Consider the following 18,118-nt stretch of genomic DNA (forward strand, 5'->3'; position numbering starts at 1 on the left):
ACAACTGGATATACAGTTTTAGTAACATTTGTAAGCAGGGATTTCTTATTGTGTAAGAAGCAAACTGACTGTTGCTTGAAAAAAGTTCTTTTGCAAATAGAAATAAAAGCAATTTGAGACAGATTTTGTAAAATCTGAAACATTAAGTTTGGGATGACTTTTAGGAAATTGAGGTAATATTTTGTAGTATCAGAACAATGCTCTTTCCAGCGAATGAATAAAAGAAAAGCACGGCTTTTGTACACTCGCAGGCATCACTTTTACATTAAGAATATTACTCTCAAGAATATTGTGCCAAGTGGCTGGATCCACGTAGGGGACTTTCCCATATAAGCTACGTCTAGACGGAATTCTGCACATCACAAAATACGTTAACAGTTCAAGGAATTAGATTGGAAATATCTTCCCTTTTTACATTATGCATTTACATTACACATTTTAACAAAAATGCCTCTGCGCAAAATGCTGATGGAGAGAACTGTGGTCTAGATGGAATACAAAAATCAGAAAAAGGCATATGCATATTCTTACTACGGCCATTAGCCTCCAATGTGTTGCAAAGGCAGTAAATTTAAAGACAAAAGAAGACATCTAGAAGTTTTCCTTGCAGTGACAATGAAAACTGGCAATTAAAATAAATGTAAAGGGTCCCAACTCTGCTCCTCTAACAGAATTCTTGCATTTTCTCTGTCACAGCCGTCTGAAAAAGGAGCCTGTGACCTCGGCTCCTTAATTTCTTGGGTAAAACAACACCTTAATTTCTTGAGCTTTCTATGGATCTAGCCTCACTTTCTGCCCACACCCTTTATCCTGTGGAAATAAAGAAGTGCCCTAACTGGGTGAATTTAAAGTAAGGTTCTTAACACTCCCTCTGCACAAACACTTCTTTATTCAGAAACTTGAACACAGTGGGGAGAAAACCAAAACACATTTTACCCTCTGAATTTCTGTTTCTGTTATCCATGTCGAGCTTAAAAAGTTTTTTTTCCTTGGGGTGCCTGGGTGGCTCGGTCGGTTAAGCATCCGACTTTGGCTCAGGTCATGATCTCACGGTCTGTGAGTTCGAGCCCCGCGTCGGGCTCTGTGCTGACAGCTCAGAGTCTGGAGCCTGTTTCGGATTCTGTGTCTCCCTCTCTCTGCCCCTCCCCTGTTCATGCTCTGTCTCTCTCTGTCTCAAAAATAAATAAATGTTAAAAAAAAAAAAATTTAAAAAAAAAAGTTTTTTTTCCTTAATCCCTTGATTTTGCTTTCTCTCTTCTCTCTTGCCAAAAAGAAGAGTAAACTTGAGTTGCCACTCATCTCGGATACACTTAAATGTGCCTGAGAAATTTCAATATTTAATTTGCGTGCATAAGAGCTTTAAAAATTCACCATAGCTTCATTTTTGTTTTTTGGATCAAATTTCATTAACTGAGACTAATGTGGCTACTTTTCAGAATGATTCATAAATCATATTAAAAAAATCATTAAAAAAATTTAAAAAATCATTGCAGGACCTACAAAAAGATTACATACTGTAAATTAGTTTGCACGGTTGGCTCTTGTGAAAAAAGGTAGTTAAGAAGAGTGCCAAGGCACAGCATCCACACTGCAGATAAAGAACAGATGGAGAGGGGAAGTTCTTTAAGAGAAGGACACTCAACTGGAAAATCTTTAATCGCATTTGGGAAACGGGAGACCAGGAACAAGTAAATTCCAGAGCTCAAATTTCTATGAACTTTAATCTGACACTGTGCCAAAAACTAAGTCCTAAATTCTAAGAAAACAGTAGTAAAGAAGACTCCTTCGTCAGGATGGGTTTGTTGAGGATGTGTTTATTGCTAAGGCGAGGATGACGGGCTGGGGGAAAGTATTGAAAAGGAGAAAGATGAGGATTAAAAAACAAAAATAAAAACAGAAAAAAAAAAGCATGAAAAAGAAATTGAAAAGATAACCACCAGAACACTCTGTTCTTCCAAAGGGGCCAGATTCTTCCTTCTATCTTAATGCCAACTGGTGGCTGGAAGACGACCCGACATGAAGCTGGGTAACTAACAACTTGAATTTCAAGTCAATGGTACTCAGGACAATCATGAAATAACAGAAGTGAGAGGAGGCTGTCTTGAAAATCTGAATCTAAGAGTTAAAACAAGGAATTCTTTTCATACTTGGTGGGCCACGTGGGGGGAGGAGGTCTTTCATTTTACTCTAACAGGACCCTAAGTAAAGTGTTCTGCATTGCAGATATTCTACTATAAATGTGTATCCCTACACAGGATAAACTTGAGGGCTTCACATTGCCTGGAAAGTTTGGGGATGCACAGAGTTTCCGTTTTTTCAAGAGCAGGGCAATTAATTTCAAAAGGGAAGATTTAACTGTACCTTAGATTGAGATATCCATCCAACGTGTCTTTCAAAATAAAAAATCAATGCCAATAAACATTGTAAGGAGAAAAGAATGGTGTGTTCGGTTTTTTTTAAGTTCTGTAAATTATGCCATCCCTAAAAATGTGTTTGCCTACTGACTGCTAGATTCTGTTTAGTACTAGGTTGGATAGAAAGTGTTTATACCACCAGGGAACAGACCATAAACAGTCCAGGAGACTGTGCTGTTCTACACCCTGATGTAGGTACCTACCAAACTCCAGGATATACTGATGGGCTTCATCCACATAGCGAATGAGTTGCTGAAGGAAACTATAGGCAAATCGTTTCTCAATGGAAGGTGTGTCCAATTCCAGGTCCTTGAATCCCCTAGAGCAGCAAAAATGAAACATGGAAATCAGTTTCTACAGAGACTACTGGAAGGTAAAATTTTGCTTAAAAAGTATAAATGATATATACAAATATGGAACATTACCTAATATTCTTGTAGCTACAGGCAAAAGTGAGATTTAATTTGTAAGGAATACTTGGCATATGATATAAAACTGTAGTGAGTAACTCTATTACTATGCAAAAAAAAAAAAAAGAGTCACTTTAGAGAAACGGTGGGTCATTTCTGCCCCCAATTTTTGCCTAAATGATGGATGGGATTTAACCTAAGTAGTGAAAGGAATCAGGTAGGTGGTAAACAGTCAAGGGCATTTATGTTTCTGATGTGTTTATTTTGAACATACTAAATAGTAGCACTAAGATTTAAATGGGTCCTGAATCATTTGCAACATTAAATATGATGGGGATATTTAAACGGTCAGTCTTTATAACAAGGGTATATACTGGTACGTGTGCTTTTACCTGGATACAGCATATCCATTGATCTGTAAGAACTTGAGGATGTCCTGTGCTTTTTCCCTATCCTTGGCTTTCTCTTTGGCTGTCAGTGTATCATAGGGTACCAGCAGGGGATGGTTTCCACCTCCTAAGAGCATGTCAAGACAAGAACACAGCATCGCGATTAGCAAATAATCTGAAATATGACAGAGTGACGTGCATAATAGGACCACACTACAGAACTTCTGGTATCTTCTAGTTATACATGGAGTATACATAAATCATATATGGCTCTTGACTCTCCAGCACCTTTTATGTTCCAATTAATTTAGCAAACCTGTTCAAAGAAACACTGTACATATGTCTTCTAAGAGGCAATTAATGGGGCACCTGGGTGCTTCAGTTGGTTGAGCATCCAACTCTAGTTTCAGCTCAGGTCATGATCCCAGGGTCGTGGGACTGAGCCCCACGTCAGGCTCCACACTAGGCATGGAGCCTGCTGGGGATTCTCTCTCTGCCCCTTCCCTGCTCATGCATTCTATCCCTCTCATATTAAAAACACACACACACACACACATTAAAAACAAACAAAAAAACACAGGGACACGTAGACATTTGTGACATCCAGGGCCGATAACACCTGCAATCACAGAAGAAGGGAGAAGAAGCCGTATTACCCTCTCCATTCAAATGAACTCTGGATGTGGAGCATGTAAATACACACTAAAACTTGCACAGCTCGAGCTAGTGAAATTATAAGGCAATTGTAAGGGCTAAGCTTCACTTTCCACTTCACAGAGAGAGGAGAAAAAAAGTGTCTTAAATATGGAATTTTTAGTAAGCCTCCCAGATCAAACAGTACTTTATAGCCATATATTCTACGCAAAACCCATACTTGGGTTGCTAAGTTCAAAGCTGCTCTCTCTTAAACATCTCATAAGAGTAACATACGTAAGTGACTGACTAAAAATTGTGGCAGGCACCTAGGTTTCCGGTTAACCTATTTTGGTGAAAAATATCAAAGAGTAACCTTCTAGATTTAAAAATTCTAGAAAATATTTAAACTTTAAAAAACTAATAATAAGGGGCGCCTGGGTGGCGCAGTCGGTTGGGCGTCCGACTTCAGCCAGGCCACGATCTTGCGGTCCGTGAGTTCGAGCCCCGCGTCGGGCTCTGGGCTGATGGCTCAGAGCCTGGAGCCTGTTTCCGATTCTGTGTCTCCCTCTCTCTCTGCCCCTCCCCCGTTCATGCTCTGTCTCTCTCTCTGTCCCAAAAATAAATAAACGTTGAAAAAAAAAAAATTAAAAAAAAAAAAAAAACTAATAATAAAGTATTAATAAAAGTAGAGATTTTGTAAAAATTTTTGTAAAAGTTATAAAAGTTTCAGGAAATGCCCTGGTAATTCCAGATGTAGAGATCTCACGATCAGCATCAGTGTGACTAGCATGGTGTACCCCAGATTTCAACCTTATAAGACACGTATGGGAATATTTTTGGAACGGAATCCTGAAATTCCCTGAAACGCAACTACTATGGAAATTCCAGAAAAAAAATACTTAAAAATTAATATTTGGTTTGAACGTTGGTGCAACACAGAGCCTATAATATCAGTGTCCAATATGATGTGGCCGGGAGCTACTAAAACAATCCTACTGAATTTGCCCTACACACAAAAAAAGCAAACAAAAAGGCAAAGGAGAAAATGCCATGTCTGCCTGGAGTTTGCCTGGACTGAGAGCGCCATCTACAAAAATGTGATCACGCACTGAGCTTTCTGACCATTAGGTGACACTATACGATCATAAATGCAAAGGGACAGACCACAGCTACAAAGCCAACAAATGCTAAGCATTTTAAGGAGCCATCAGTCATTTTATACTTTAGTACTCATAGTATCAAGTATAATACAGAATAATCAGAAGACAACAGAAACCGGTATTTTGTGAAAAGCAAGAAGGATACAGAATACGATATTAAGCACACAAGGATCAAATTTGACTTCTGCCATCAGCAGAGATCTGTGGAGATGTTTTATGAAAAAAATGTGTAGATCAAACGTCTAATTTGTCATCCTGCTATCATCTGCTGTTTTTGCGTTTAGTCCTTTATTCCTAGTAAATATACTAATTTGGCAACCACAATGATTTGGGGGGCAGACACCAATAGGTTATTATGGGAGGGAGAGAAAGTAACGAGCCCAGGACGGGGTAGAAACTGAGGTATGCAGCTTTTAGGTGTGTGACTCTAAATGACTTTCTGTTTATAGTTGTTTCCTTGTTCCTTACTTCCTATACTTCACTCCTGGTGTTTCTCCCTCCCTCCCTCTCTCCTTTCTGCCCTCCCCCCCCCCCCCCCCCGCCCACACACACACGCACACACACACACACCACGGGCACCAAGCGAGGGAGGTTACTGGTACCTCCCACACGCCAGCCCAGAACTCAGAAGTGAAGCAGAGTTGTCAGCACACAAGTTGGTGTCAAAGTCCCTGGGTGAGAGAACAAGTTTGTGAAAAGACACAAGTAGTTTCCTTCCAAAAACTGTCCACAGCCTCTGGCCCGTCTTCTTTCTAAGACTCATTTCTTGCTTTTTGCTCGTTTCAAAACCCAAAGAAGCCAGGGCTGCATATTCTAACACCTTTCCTACTGGACTGCTGTTCTGACCCTAAGCCACTCCCTTTTTCTTTCAAAAGGGGAAGCACGCGTGGAGGAAGAAGAAGGATTAAGGTTTTGAGGACTAATACCACCACCTCACCATCTAGCCTGCTGCGACCATGCCGGTCTCCCAACTACAAAGTATGAATCTGGACCCATACACACGGGATGCAGGGGTTGGGACGTCTCATTAACAGGTGGCCTACTTCAAAGAAAACACTGACCGTAGGACACTGAATGGCCAAGCCACAGTGACTAAAACATACTTGGAAAAAGAGAGACTAGACTTTTTAAATGTCTATTTATTTTTGAGAAAGACAGCGCGTGAGCAGGGGAGGGGCAGAGAGAGAGGGAGACAGAATCCGAAGCAGGCTCCCGGCTCAAAGCTGTCAGCGCAGAGCCCCTCGCGGGGCTCAAACTCGTGAACCGTGAGGTCACGACCTGAGCCTACTCAGACACTTAACTGACCGAGCCACCCAGGCACCCTGAGAGTTGACGTTTTTCATGCTATCTGCTTACGCAGGAAATAGGCATTTTGTTTACTATTCATGTGGACGATGCCCCTTCAAGAACTTCACTAAGCAAAACTCAATGCCTCTATGGCTCAGCTAGCCAGCCAGCCATCTGCTCAACTATCTGTCAGCCAGACAAGTGCTCATTCATTTAACAAACATTTATAAAATGGTTCTAGAAAAACAGGCCTAGCCCTGAGTCAAACTTTGGAACAGGCAATTTTGGTGTAAGGGATCCTCTCTGTTCATTTCTGCGATGGATTCTCACTTGTACTAGTCTGATCACGACTAGTCTGATCACGACTTAAGACAAAGACTAGTCTGATCACGAGTGTGTGGTGTTGCTACCATCCTTCAAGACCCCAGCTGTACTTTCCACCATGAAATATCCCCACCCTTCAAAACTATCTCCCATATATTTTTACCTAGGCCAATAAATAAGAAACAGAGAGTTTCCTGATGCCTAGAACTATACAGTAAGAATTATAAGAGTAACAGAAGTTGGGGCCCTGACCTGGAGACAATTATTGCTTCACCGGGGGAAAGAAGTCCCTCTAGGAAGTAATTGTAGAGAGAGCACATGCGTGAACACACACACACACACACACACACACACACACACACACACACCAGTATGTTTATAGACTAGGAGTGAATAAATAACAATGAAAGAGATCACCCATCCATGTAGGATGCATCAAACTGCAGAAAACATGCAAGTAAGTTAAGAGAACATCTGAGAAACAACTACGAGAATATTATGTCATTTTAGTATTTAAGAATACCAGCAGCAAAGACCAAGCAAAAGCATGTAAGAGATAAGAACATAACTAGACTGGACAAAGCAGAGGGGTTGAGATGGAAATGGGGAAGGGATGACATGAGAGAAATATTTAAGTTAGGGTTAGAAGTCAGGGGGAGAAGTGTAAGGAATTCACAGAACACCTCGAATGTTTGGATGAGGCATATTGATATCTACATGCTAAAATGGGGAAGAGAGTCGTAGAATTCCCAGACATGAAGAAATGTACAGTCACAGGCAGGAAATTATAAAATTCCCACCCTGCAACTGTTATAGGCGTATCTGAACCATTCTAAGAAAATAAAGGTGTAATAAGCTCTTATTTTAAAAAGATGGTTTTATCCATACCATATATTCACAGAGTTGCACTCTGTTTTTTAATCAGGATTTTTGCAAAACATTACCTTTGGACTCCAGCTCCATTTTCTTTTTCTTTGCCCATATATTATGGTAGTTTTCAGCCATCATTTCTGCCATAGCCTTAAGTGAATGAAACATTTAGAAAATAAGTTATAATTTAATGGGTAGAAAAAGACCTCACTTGCCAATAGGTAATATCAAAACATGCTTTAAATTAATAAATCATAGTGTGTCCAGGCTAAACTATCTCAAGATTATCAAACACAATGATCTTACTTGGAATCTGAAACCCAGATTCAACATGTGAAACCCAGAAACAATCTGTGAAATTGTGCGGTAGTAAACAGCAGAGATGATTTGATGGGAATGATTATTGTTATTTGTAATGGTTTTTGTCTAGTTATTTGTAATGTCTAAAGACAAAGGTTTTATTAATTCAATAATGAAACTTCAAATTAGCTATGGACTTTAACAAAAAAAAAATCTATTTATTTGCAGGTTCTTATTGCAATTTCCAAAGCTTTAAAAGGCAATCTAAATCTTATTAAACAATGAATGCAAAGAAGCTTAGATGGAAAGTCTAGATTCAATGCCTACCCCACACTCAGGGAGAGACTTGGACAAGCCACATTAACCTTTTTGTGGCCATTAGCTTTTTGGTAAGATTGCCTCTAAGATTCTCTTTTCCCTTTTGAGTTTCAAGATTACTATCTCATTCTTAAGGCATCCATACGGGAGCAAAGACAACGGGCAAGTCAAACAATTTAACATAACTGACATGACCTACTACATAGGGTTTGTCTTTATAAATTTATTTCTCGTGGAATAATACTAATAATGTCAATATCGCTGTTTGATCAGGATACTGACCTATCAATTTCTGTTCCAAGGCAACAAATTTTCGTTTGCTCCAATCAGCCATTTCAAAGTACATTCCTTAGGCACAAAGGTGAACAGATACAACTATGGATGCAGCAGGCAAAATCCTACCCGTTTCCCTGGATAAATGACTTAAATTTCATATTCTTTACTGGGTAACTGAAGTTACCCTTGAGCAGAGCATTTCTAATTCCTGATTTATTCTCTTCTCACTCATAGCTATTCAATTATAGTAGGATTTTTTTAATGCACATTATCTCTAAGGAAAATATGTTATCTGGAAGACGCATCCTAGAAAAAGTTGTATCAACTTTCAGAGCATTAAAAAGCTAGGGTCCATAATCTATAAATTCCATGGACCCTTTACATGATCAACATATTCAAGCAATTCATGAAGAGAAATGTATGCAGGAAAGTGTTACAATATGCTTTTTAAAAATGGAATTTTCAGAATACTTTAAAAAAGTAATACTTACGTGCAGGTCTCTGGACAGTGTGACATTGCTCATATCAATGGCTCGGGGGCTATAACCATGCGCAGCATCAACAGAAACCTAAATAATTTATGTGAAAATGATAGAGTTTAATTAAAAAACCCAGGGGAGAGAGACTTAAGACAAATTTTAGAAATACAGGACAAGTAAACTTCCAAACATAATGTTTCCTCAGATGAAACTGGCAAGTATCTGTACGTACATACTTCACGAGCATATAAATTAAATTGTATTTGGGTATCTGATAATTTCAGTTTATGACTGAATAATACATCCCAACATTTCAGGAACTGCCCCTCCCAAAAACTAATGGTCAGAATTCAACATATTGTGCAATGGATCCAAGACTCTTTTTTTTTCTTTATGTTTGTTTGTTCATTTGTTGTAATGTTTATTTATTTTTGAGAGACAGAGTGAGAGTCAGGGAGGGGCAGAAAGAGACAGGGAGACAAAGAACCCAAAGCAGGCTCCAGGTTCTGAGCTGTCAGCATAGAGCCTGACCCATGAGCAGCAACATCATGACCAGAATTGAAGTCAAATGCTTACCCGACTGACCATCCAGGTACCCCTACTTATTCATTTGGAGAGACAGAAAACATGAGTGGAGATGGGAAGAAAGAGAGAGAATCCCAAGCAGGTTCCATGCTGGCAGCACGGAGCCCAACATGGGGCTCGATCCCACAAACTGTGAGATCATGACCTGAGCCAAAATCAAGAGTTGGAAGCTCAACCAACTGAATCACCCAGGTGCCCCTGTATCCAGGATTCTGAAACATTACCTTAGTCAAAGGCTCGCTGTATTCTTCAGTTTCTTACAGACTCTAATTGGCTACTGTATGGTGTACTTTGGAAGAGTTGGTTGTATTTTATCTTCACATTTGGCCCATTGAGACATTGATAAATATTGCCCTCTTTGATTAATTACTGTTTGCATGAGGAAGAATAAGAGCTAAAAATCTGAGCTGGCAGGATTCCAATTCAAGCTATCTGATGCCTTGGCCACTTCTCTCTCCCTATCACCTCTTATGGCCTCAACATGTTGCAGTGTATTTCTTTCCCCACAAATCTAATATAACTGTCCTCTCAAATGTTATCAGTTTCCAAGCTGCTACACAAGGCTTCTTTCCAGCTGCCATCAAGCCAGTCCATCTAGATTTGACACCAGGAATCACTGCTCTCCAGCCCTTCATTTCATGAACTCCAGGAAACCACCCTCCTGTCTCTGTGCTCAACTTCTCTTGACTCCATTTCCTCAGATTCCTTCTTTGGCAACTCTTCTATCCATTACCTGAAGATCTCCCACATTTGTTGGCTCATGGCCCCTTTCCTCCATCTTCAAAGCCAGCAACACTGCATCTCTTTGGCCATTTTTTGGAAGTCACATTTCACTTACCCAAAGCCAGAGCAGTTATTCCACTCTTAAGGATTTTTGAGATTATACTGGACTCACTGATAATTCAGTATAATCTCCCCCATCTCAAGGTCTTAAGCCTTGATCACACTGGCCAAGCCCAAGTAAAGTCACATTTCCACAGATTCCAGCTACTGGGGATCATCTCTGAAAGCCGTAATTCTGCCTAACACAACATCTATAATCAAATTCATTGTTCCCTCCTTGCCATCTCTGAGCAAGTAGCCATCTCAGTGCTCCCTACCTTTCCTAATATAAACATCCACCTGGCAGTCCAGCCCGGATCCATGGTGACCACCTTTGATTACTCCTCCTCCTCTGCAATCATATATCAGGCAGTCACAGAACTCTGTCTTTTCTACTTTAAAAATCCCTCTGGGATACGTCCACTTCCCTCCATCTCCACTCTCTCCATTCTAATTCAGATATTTAATATTTGTCTTGTTTTGAGGGATGTCTATGGTGTCCTCCCAAGGAATCTGTCTTTCTGTCTTCCATACCCTCCTTCTCTAATTCATTCTCCACTCTGTTGTCAGAACTGAATTTCCAAAATATTTATTTTGTTATTCTCTAAACTCTTCCACTGTATGGGAAAAATCTGTGGGCATGGGCTGAGCCTTATTGGTGGTAATGTTCCCAGAGGCTGTGGCACAAGCCAGACTTCGCCAACACTACAATGATAAAGTGATTCCTAATCTCACAGACATGATGGCAAACCTATGTCTTAAAACTGATAAACAAACAATATTAGACTCTCTGGAAATTGATTAAATGAATAAAATGGAGTTGGTATCAATAACTTTATTTGTTCCTAAAATAAAATTCTCAGTATTTCATACCCTCTTGGACTATGTCTAACTATTTATCCTTTTAGCTTTAGATTAAGTTACTGAGGCTGGGTTAAAGAATGTGAAGTTGATGCCTGTTTGGTCAGGGACAGATTCTATTTATATTTTTCATTACCTATTTCTCTCCTTCATATACAGAGAAATCAAAAGAGCGGCCAAGGCTGCTATAATTTCAAGTTGCCCAAAACATGCGCCATTTCTGAACGAGGGGCTTGAACATTAATGTAATTAACTCCAGTGGTTTTAGCAACAGTAACGGCCACCACGTGCATGGTTATGCGCAAGGCAGGCAGATTATGTCTTTTGTTCTTTAGAACAACTCTAAAAGGTAGAGGTCACTTTTCACCATTTCAAAAGGAGAAGAAAATTTCAAAAGAATTATTTCAAAAGTCATAGAAAATGGCAGCATCAAGTTTTGAAAGTAATTCTGTCAGAGTCCAAAGAACTTCACTAATTTCTCAAAATTTTTCCCAACATTCCATGTGATTTGATTTCTGAGACACCCCCACCTTTCTCCTGGCTACCCAGCTCCAACTCACTCAGCACCAATATATACACACACTTCCTTCATCTCCCTGATATGTATCAGGCGTCACTCCCAACTTACTGCTGCTGCACTCCTGGGGACATTCTTCCCCCAACTCTGTGTAATTCCCTCACCTTTTTCAAATCTCTATTCGTCTTCTCAGTGAAATCCACTCTGACAACCGTGTATAAAACTGCAACTCATCCACAAATGTTATCCAACCCCTTCCCTCTGCACTCCCAGTCTGCCTTTCCATGCTGTTTTCTTGTTTCTGTAGTATGAATCATATTTTTACGTAGTACATAATTTCCTCATATCTGCTGCTTACTTTCCCTACAAGAATGTAATCTCCATGAGAGCACAAAGCTTTGTCTATTTTGTCCACTGATCTGCCTGAAAAGCTAAGAATAATGACTGGAACACAATAGGTGCTCAATAAAGAATCCGTTGAAGGAATGAATGGAATTTGGTTTTGTCCTAGCCTGCATTTTAGTTCTAGGTGGTCACACTTCCCAAAAGTTTCATTCCCATCTCTCTCTTCATCCCAGGTTATAAAATTATTTTTCATTTGTTTCAATAGTTTATATCCTATATTTGCAATACTGAAAAACAGAAAAATAGGAACTTGCAATTTGGGGACAAGTAAGTAATTGTTAAGAACTTGTGGAATGTGCCTGAAATTGTCAGAAACGCCCTCCTTCCATGCTGTCTTTGCCAAGAGGCCTACTTAGGCCCCCTCTCTAATCAGTATCTCCTCACTTTTTCCTATCTGCACTTCTATATATTCTATATCCTATTAAGTTGTTATTGGCCACGCCCAATCCCTTACGGTATCTTGCATATGCAAATTACAAAACCCTAATGGAGCAGTAAATTTCCTAAAATCAGGACTCATGTCTTCCTGTGGTGTTCAAAGCAAACAAAAAACATTAAAATTGTTATTGATCCACATAAAATAATAATGGTAATAATTAAGTATAATATTTATTGAAATATAGGCCAGTTACTCTTTTAAGTGACTCATGAGCCCTCAGAATAATCTTTTAAAATAGATGCTTCATTTGCTTCATTTTAAAGATGAGAAAACCGTAACACAGAGAAGTTAACCAGTTTGCCGAGCTCACACAGCTACCTGGTGGTAAGGCCAGGATTTCAACGTAGGTGAGCTATGCCAGACCTCGCTCAGTTAAATCCAGGCTGCTTCTGCCTTGCAGAGGGAGAGCTGAGCCCCATGTGAAAGGAAGCTGAGACAATTCAGCTCCAAAATCACATCGACAAGTGACCTCTCTCAATTCACCCATTTATATTCCTTACTATAAACTGATGCTATAAAAAGCGTTCCTTAATTTATCCAGAAGAGCCTATCTATTGCATAATAGAAAATATCTTTATAAGCTTTATGGGAAACCAGCAATGGAGAGAAAAGAAAAGACATTAAAAAGCTTGGCAAGATGATACCTGAAAAAGATGATAGAACTACAAGATTAGTGATTAAGGAATAATATATTTTAACATTTCAAGTAATGTTGCTTTCTGCTTAAAGAATCTTTGAATAAAATAATGATAAGATTATAAATATATTGGTGGCATCGACTGGAATTTGCTCTCCATTTCTGATACTGAGAGAAATATTCTTTCTTTACTACTAATAGGTCAAAGCACTACAAACGCAAAAACACTCTTATCTACCATGAAATCCTCTCTGGCATTAAAAATATTTAAATAATAGCAGTAACAATAAGAGTTATCATTTACTAAAAAGAAAAAAAAATGGGGGTGTTAACATTTATTCAAACAGACCAAGTAACATGCCTGATGGTACATTTCTAAAAAGTCTCAGTCACTGTTAAAAACTGAGAACAGACTGAGGGTTGATGGGGGGTGGGAGGGAGGAGAGGGTGGGTGATGGGTATTGAGGAGGGCACCTTTTGGGATGAGCACTGGGTGTTGTATGGAAACCAATTTGTCAATAAATTTCATAAAAAAAAAATAAATAAATAAAATAAAAATAAATAAAAATAAAAAGTCTCAGTCTACCTCCAGATATTTCGTCCTTCATCTATGCACTGTGCCTCTGGCATACTGAAATCACATAGGAGACATAACAACGCACATCATATGTCACACATGTACGACATCCCTCTAAAACCAGTAAGACCTAAGACATGGTTCTATGAGTCTCAGTTGATAGAATCTATCGAGAGCTTAAAGTCCCCAGAGAACAATATTACGAGATAAGCAAGGAGTAAGGAAGACAGGGAATAAATACAACACATACAATTTTAAGTCAGGGGACACAATCTTGCTGCTATGGGCAGTGGGAGAATCTACCTTCTTGTTCTGGGCACAGCTTAAATCACCCCCATTAGATAGTAATTTTTTTGGATTTCCTGTCCAATTTAGAGGGGAAAAAAGAATAATTCCACCCTCTGCACTCTGCACCACCTGGTACACACCACGAGTCGAAAACTGCCTGTACTACGTTGAAGTAGGTCTAACCTGCCTGTCTCTGACACCACATTGTGAGTCTTTGGCCCTTATCATCTTCATGTTCCTATCATCTACCGGAGGGTTTGTGCTCAGTATGTGCTGAAACAGATTAAAACAAAATGTAACCTAGTCAGAAATGTGTGCGTACATGATAAAAAGGTAAGGTATGCTTTTACGGCTTCCACCCACATGATACTTACTTAAGAGAATTTAATGCACAACATGCCCAAATCAGAACTCAATCTATCTCAAATATGAAACATGGGAAACGCATGCTATGAATGCCCTTATTTTCTTTAAAAAAAAAAAGGCAATAATACCCATGATATTTTGTGCAAACCGAACACAGTAGCCCTAGCAGTCTGGAAAAGGGAAATGACAGGTTTGGCTCCCAGGAGAGATGAAAGGGCCACAGGTAATTGTTAGCATTTGCTCCCCACCTTGAACTCCAGGTTCTTCAGGCTGAGGCTGTGCAGCATCTTGAGCACTGATGCCCCACAGCCAGCACCTTGCTAAGTTCACTGGATTTCCTTGATGTGACTCACTAGCAAGGTGCTCTCTGAATTCTTTTTTTTTTTTTTATGTCTATTTATTTATTTTTGAGAGAGAGAGAGGGTGTGAGCAGGGGAGGTGCAGAGAGAGAGGGAGATAGAGAATCCATAGCAGGTTCTGCACGGTCAGCACGGAGCCTGATGCGGGTCTTGAACTCATGAACCATGAGATCATGACCAGAGCTGAAGTAGGATGCTTAACCGACTGAGCCACGCAGGTGCCCCTCTCTGAATTCTTGCTCTGCCTGTATGGTTGCATATATTGCCTTTGAAAAGCGGACAGGTGGTCAAGCTCACTGTGTGGACCATTCGTGTGGGTTCTAGATCGGGATCACTGTCTGACGATCCCACTGTTCCCTAAGAAACCAACCTTTGGTTCTTTCTCGAAAGGAGAAGAAAACTCTGCAGACAATCTCACTGTACATAAGGCTTCATCAGTAAAACGTCAAGACCTCACCACTGGGCACTCCTTTAGAGACTAACCAGGAGAAGCATCACCTGATAAACTCCAGTTGTTTTTTTTTAATCTTTTTTTTTAACATTTTTTATTATTTATTTTTGAGACAGAGAGAGACAGAGCATGATCAGGGGAGGGGCAGAGAGAGAGGGAGACACAGAATCGGAAACAGGCTCCAGGCTCTGAGCTGTCAGCACAGAGCCCGATGTGGGGCTCAAACTCACGGACTGTGAGATCATGACCTGAGCCGAAGTCAGATGCTTAACCGACCGAGCCACCCAGGTGCCCCTAAACTCCAGTTTTAACCAAGACTTAATTCACTTAAAAAGAAATATGGTTTTTCCTCTTCTAAACATTCTGTTAGTCTTCGTAATTTTCCAATTATTTGTTTTGGAAAACCCACTAATTAAATAAAAGATTCAAATGATTGTGAAACAACATAAGCTGTGCATTCACCGATGTGTTCTTACCTGGCTTGTCTGAGAAATACGACGAGAACGGTTGTAGAGGGCCATGCTGTCTCCCTCCCGTGTTCTCTCAACCCTCCAACCCCACGCCAGCATGGTTTTTAAAGATTCTTTGATTGGCCAGCGATAAATTTCTTTTTCCTAGAGACAAAAAGGAAGAGAAAAAAAAAAAAAAAGGGGAGGTGCATGGAATCCAAATAAAAAATCTGAAATAGACTACCTTCACTTCACTTTAAAAAAAAGAAGACTGGGGCGCCTGGGTGGCGCAGTCGGTTAAGCGTCCGACTTCAGCCAGGTCACGATCTCACGCTCTGTGAGTTCGAGCCCCGCGTCAGGCTCTGGGCTGATGGCTCAGAGCCTGGAGCCTGTTTCTGATTCTGTGTCTCCCTCTCTCTCTGCCCCTCCCCCGTTCATGCTCTGTCTCACTCTATCCCAAAAATAAATAAACATTGAAAAAAAAAAATAAAAAAAAATAAAAATAAAAAAAAGAAGACTGGCATTATTTATTTAGAAATGAAAAAGGAAAGTAGAAATTCTGAGAAGTACAGGGTGAGCTAAGATCTAAGTTGGCTAATGCTACAAAGAGGGATTTCAGCTTATTATTTCATTGGAGGTTAGTTTTCTTCAGTTTCCCAGCTTCTGATACTTTAGATAGAAACTAAAAAAGGAGAGACAGTGCCAGATTATACGAACCATGAGCGCAGGCTTTTCTACCATCTGAAAACACAGATGAGAAAAACTCTTCCTCCGTAAGCACCAAGCTAAAAAAGTCCTTTTCACTTCATTTGTCAAGATATTGATTCCCCCCACAAAGAAGTAAAATACATGAAAAATTATAAGTAATAATCATTGTAAATATTACTTCTTTATCCCTCATCAAGAAACTCCTTAGCACGTAAGAATATTTTCTAAAGACCTTAAAAATATTGGGGAGGAAAAAATATCAAAAAGGAACAGAAGAATATTAAGTAGAGAAGAACCTATTAAATGCTGATAGAAATAGGAATAGAGAAAAAAAGACAAAAGATTAAAATTAAAAATGGCAACCTTTAAATAAAGGTTTTTTAAAAAGCATATGTAGGGGCGCCTGGGTGGCGCAGCCGGTTAAGCGTCCGACTTCAGCCAGGTCACGATCTCGCGGTCCGTGAGTTCGAGCCCCTCGTCAGGCTCTGGGCTGATGGCTCAGAGCCTGGAGCCTGTTTCCGATTCTGTGTCTCCCTCTCTCTCTGCCCCTCCCCCGTTCATGCTCTGTCTCTGTCCCCCAAAAAATAAATAAACGTTGAAAAAAAAAATTAAAAAGCATATGTAAAGAAAACATCTTAATAAGAAATTACATAATAAAGAAAAAAATTCAAAATAAATTGAAACTGTATAACAAAAAAGAAAGAAACCTCACCTTTTCAGATAATAGTTTATATGGCTTCATTAACGGCTGAACTTTAGACGAGTCTGAATATATTTCTCCATAAATCCATCCATTTGCCAACTTAAAAAAAATCAAAATTATTTTACATGCATTAATTTTTGAGAATGTAGGTATGTATGTGTTGAAGTGTGTACTAGTAAAATAAAAATAAATCAAGATATGGGCTAAGGTTTGAATTCCACCCAGCATAAGTCAATATAAAGATTTCCATCCTAACCAATATTATTTTGAATAATTACCGAGAACAAATCTTTCTATCCAAAGATTAAACACACCCTGAACAGATCCAGGTCTATAGTTATGTCAGTAAGCACTCCCCCGCTGAGCAAACTACGGGGTGCGCGGCCCCCATGATGTTGATTCTGCGACATCTCGGGACCCTCCATCTGAGATGTGTATGCGAAATGCTCGTTCAAGCAGGAAAACTGGAGTGTGCTGTTTTTATTGGGAAGCTTCTCTGAATAATGCTAACTGTTTGGTCCACTCCAGTATTCAATTAACTCTCAACAGGTTCGTTCCACATGATTTTGCCCTTGCAGTTCTGTATGTGTCACCGTTTCCCTATCTCATTTCATATCTGCCCATGGAATCTGAGTAACTAGACTGCAATAGCTCAGGACAGCCTTCTTGTAAATTTCCTCTCCATCACCACCAGCTCGGTACCTAATAGAGTCTTTACATAAAACAGACACTTATCTCGGACTGACTCACCTAGTAAATAAATTAGTGAACAAAGAACCACACATTCATCAAAACAAAAAGAGGGTTTCTTAGGAGAAAGGGACTGATTGGCGAAGGCAAGAACTGAAATTTAATATAAAGTCTAACAGGATGATACAGAGCTGCTCCATAAACACAAACACCTTGGAACCTTTGATGTTTGATTTTCACTTCGCCAACAGTACATGCTTATTTTAGATTCCTGCATCATCTCAGCTCAATTTCTCTGACAAATCTATTTCACATCTCTCAAGTTTAACCAGGCTCAACATAATGTGACTACACAGCCATAAGGTTCCTTTTAGAGAATTTCATGATACGTAGGACAT

General features: G+C 39.6%; 1 protein-coding gene across 1 annotated transcript in view; it reads right to left on the minus strand.

Annotated features, from left to right (window-relative positions):
• RYR2 (ryanodine receptor 2) overlaps window positions 1–18,118 on the minus strand; it is a 756,803-nt gene that overhangs the window by 168,189 nt on the left and 570,496 nt on the right. The window contains exons 55-60 of the mRNA XM_047824653.1: window positions 17,040–17,129; window positions 15,647–15,784; window positions 8,876–8,953; window positions 7,565–7,640; window positions 3,217–3,340; window positions 2,618–2,733 (exon numbers count right to left, since the gene is read on the minus strand). Of these exons, the coding sequence (XP_047680609.1) occupies window positions 2,618–2,733; window positions 3,217–3,340; window positions 7,565–7,640; window positions 8,876–8,953; window positions 15,647–15,784; window positions 17,040–17,129 (622 nt within the window). The remainder of the gene's footprint in view (window positions 1–2,617; window positions 2,734–3,216; window positions 3,341–7,564; window positions 7,641–8,875; window positions 8,954–15,646; window positions 15,785–17,039; window positions 17,130–18,118) is intronic.

Source organism: Prionailurus viverrinus, chromosome D2 (assembly GCF_022837055.1).
Source record: "Prionailurus viverrinus isolate Anna chromosome D2, UM_Priviv_1.0, whole genome shotgun sequence".
Classification (NCBI taxonomy): domain Eukaryota; kingdom Metazoa; phylum Chordata; class Mammalia; order Carnivora; family Felidae; genus Prionailurus; species Prionailurus viverrinus.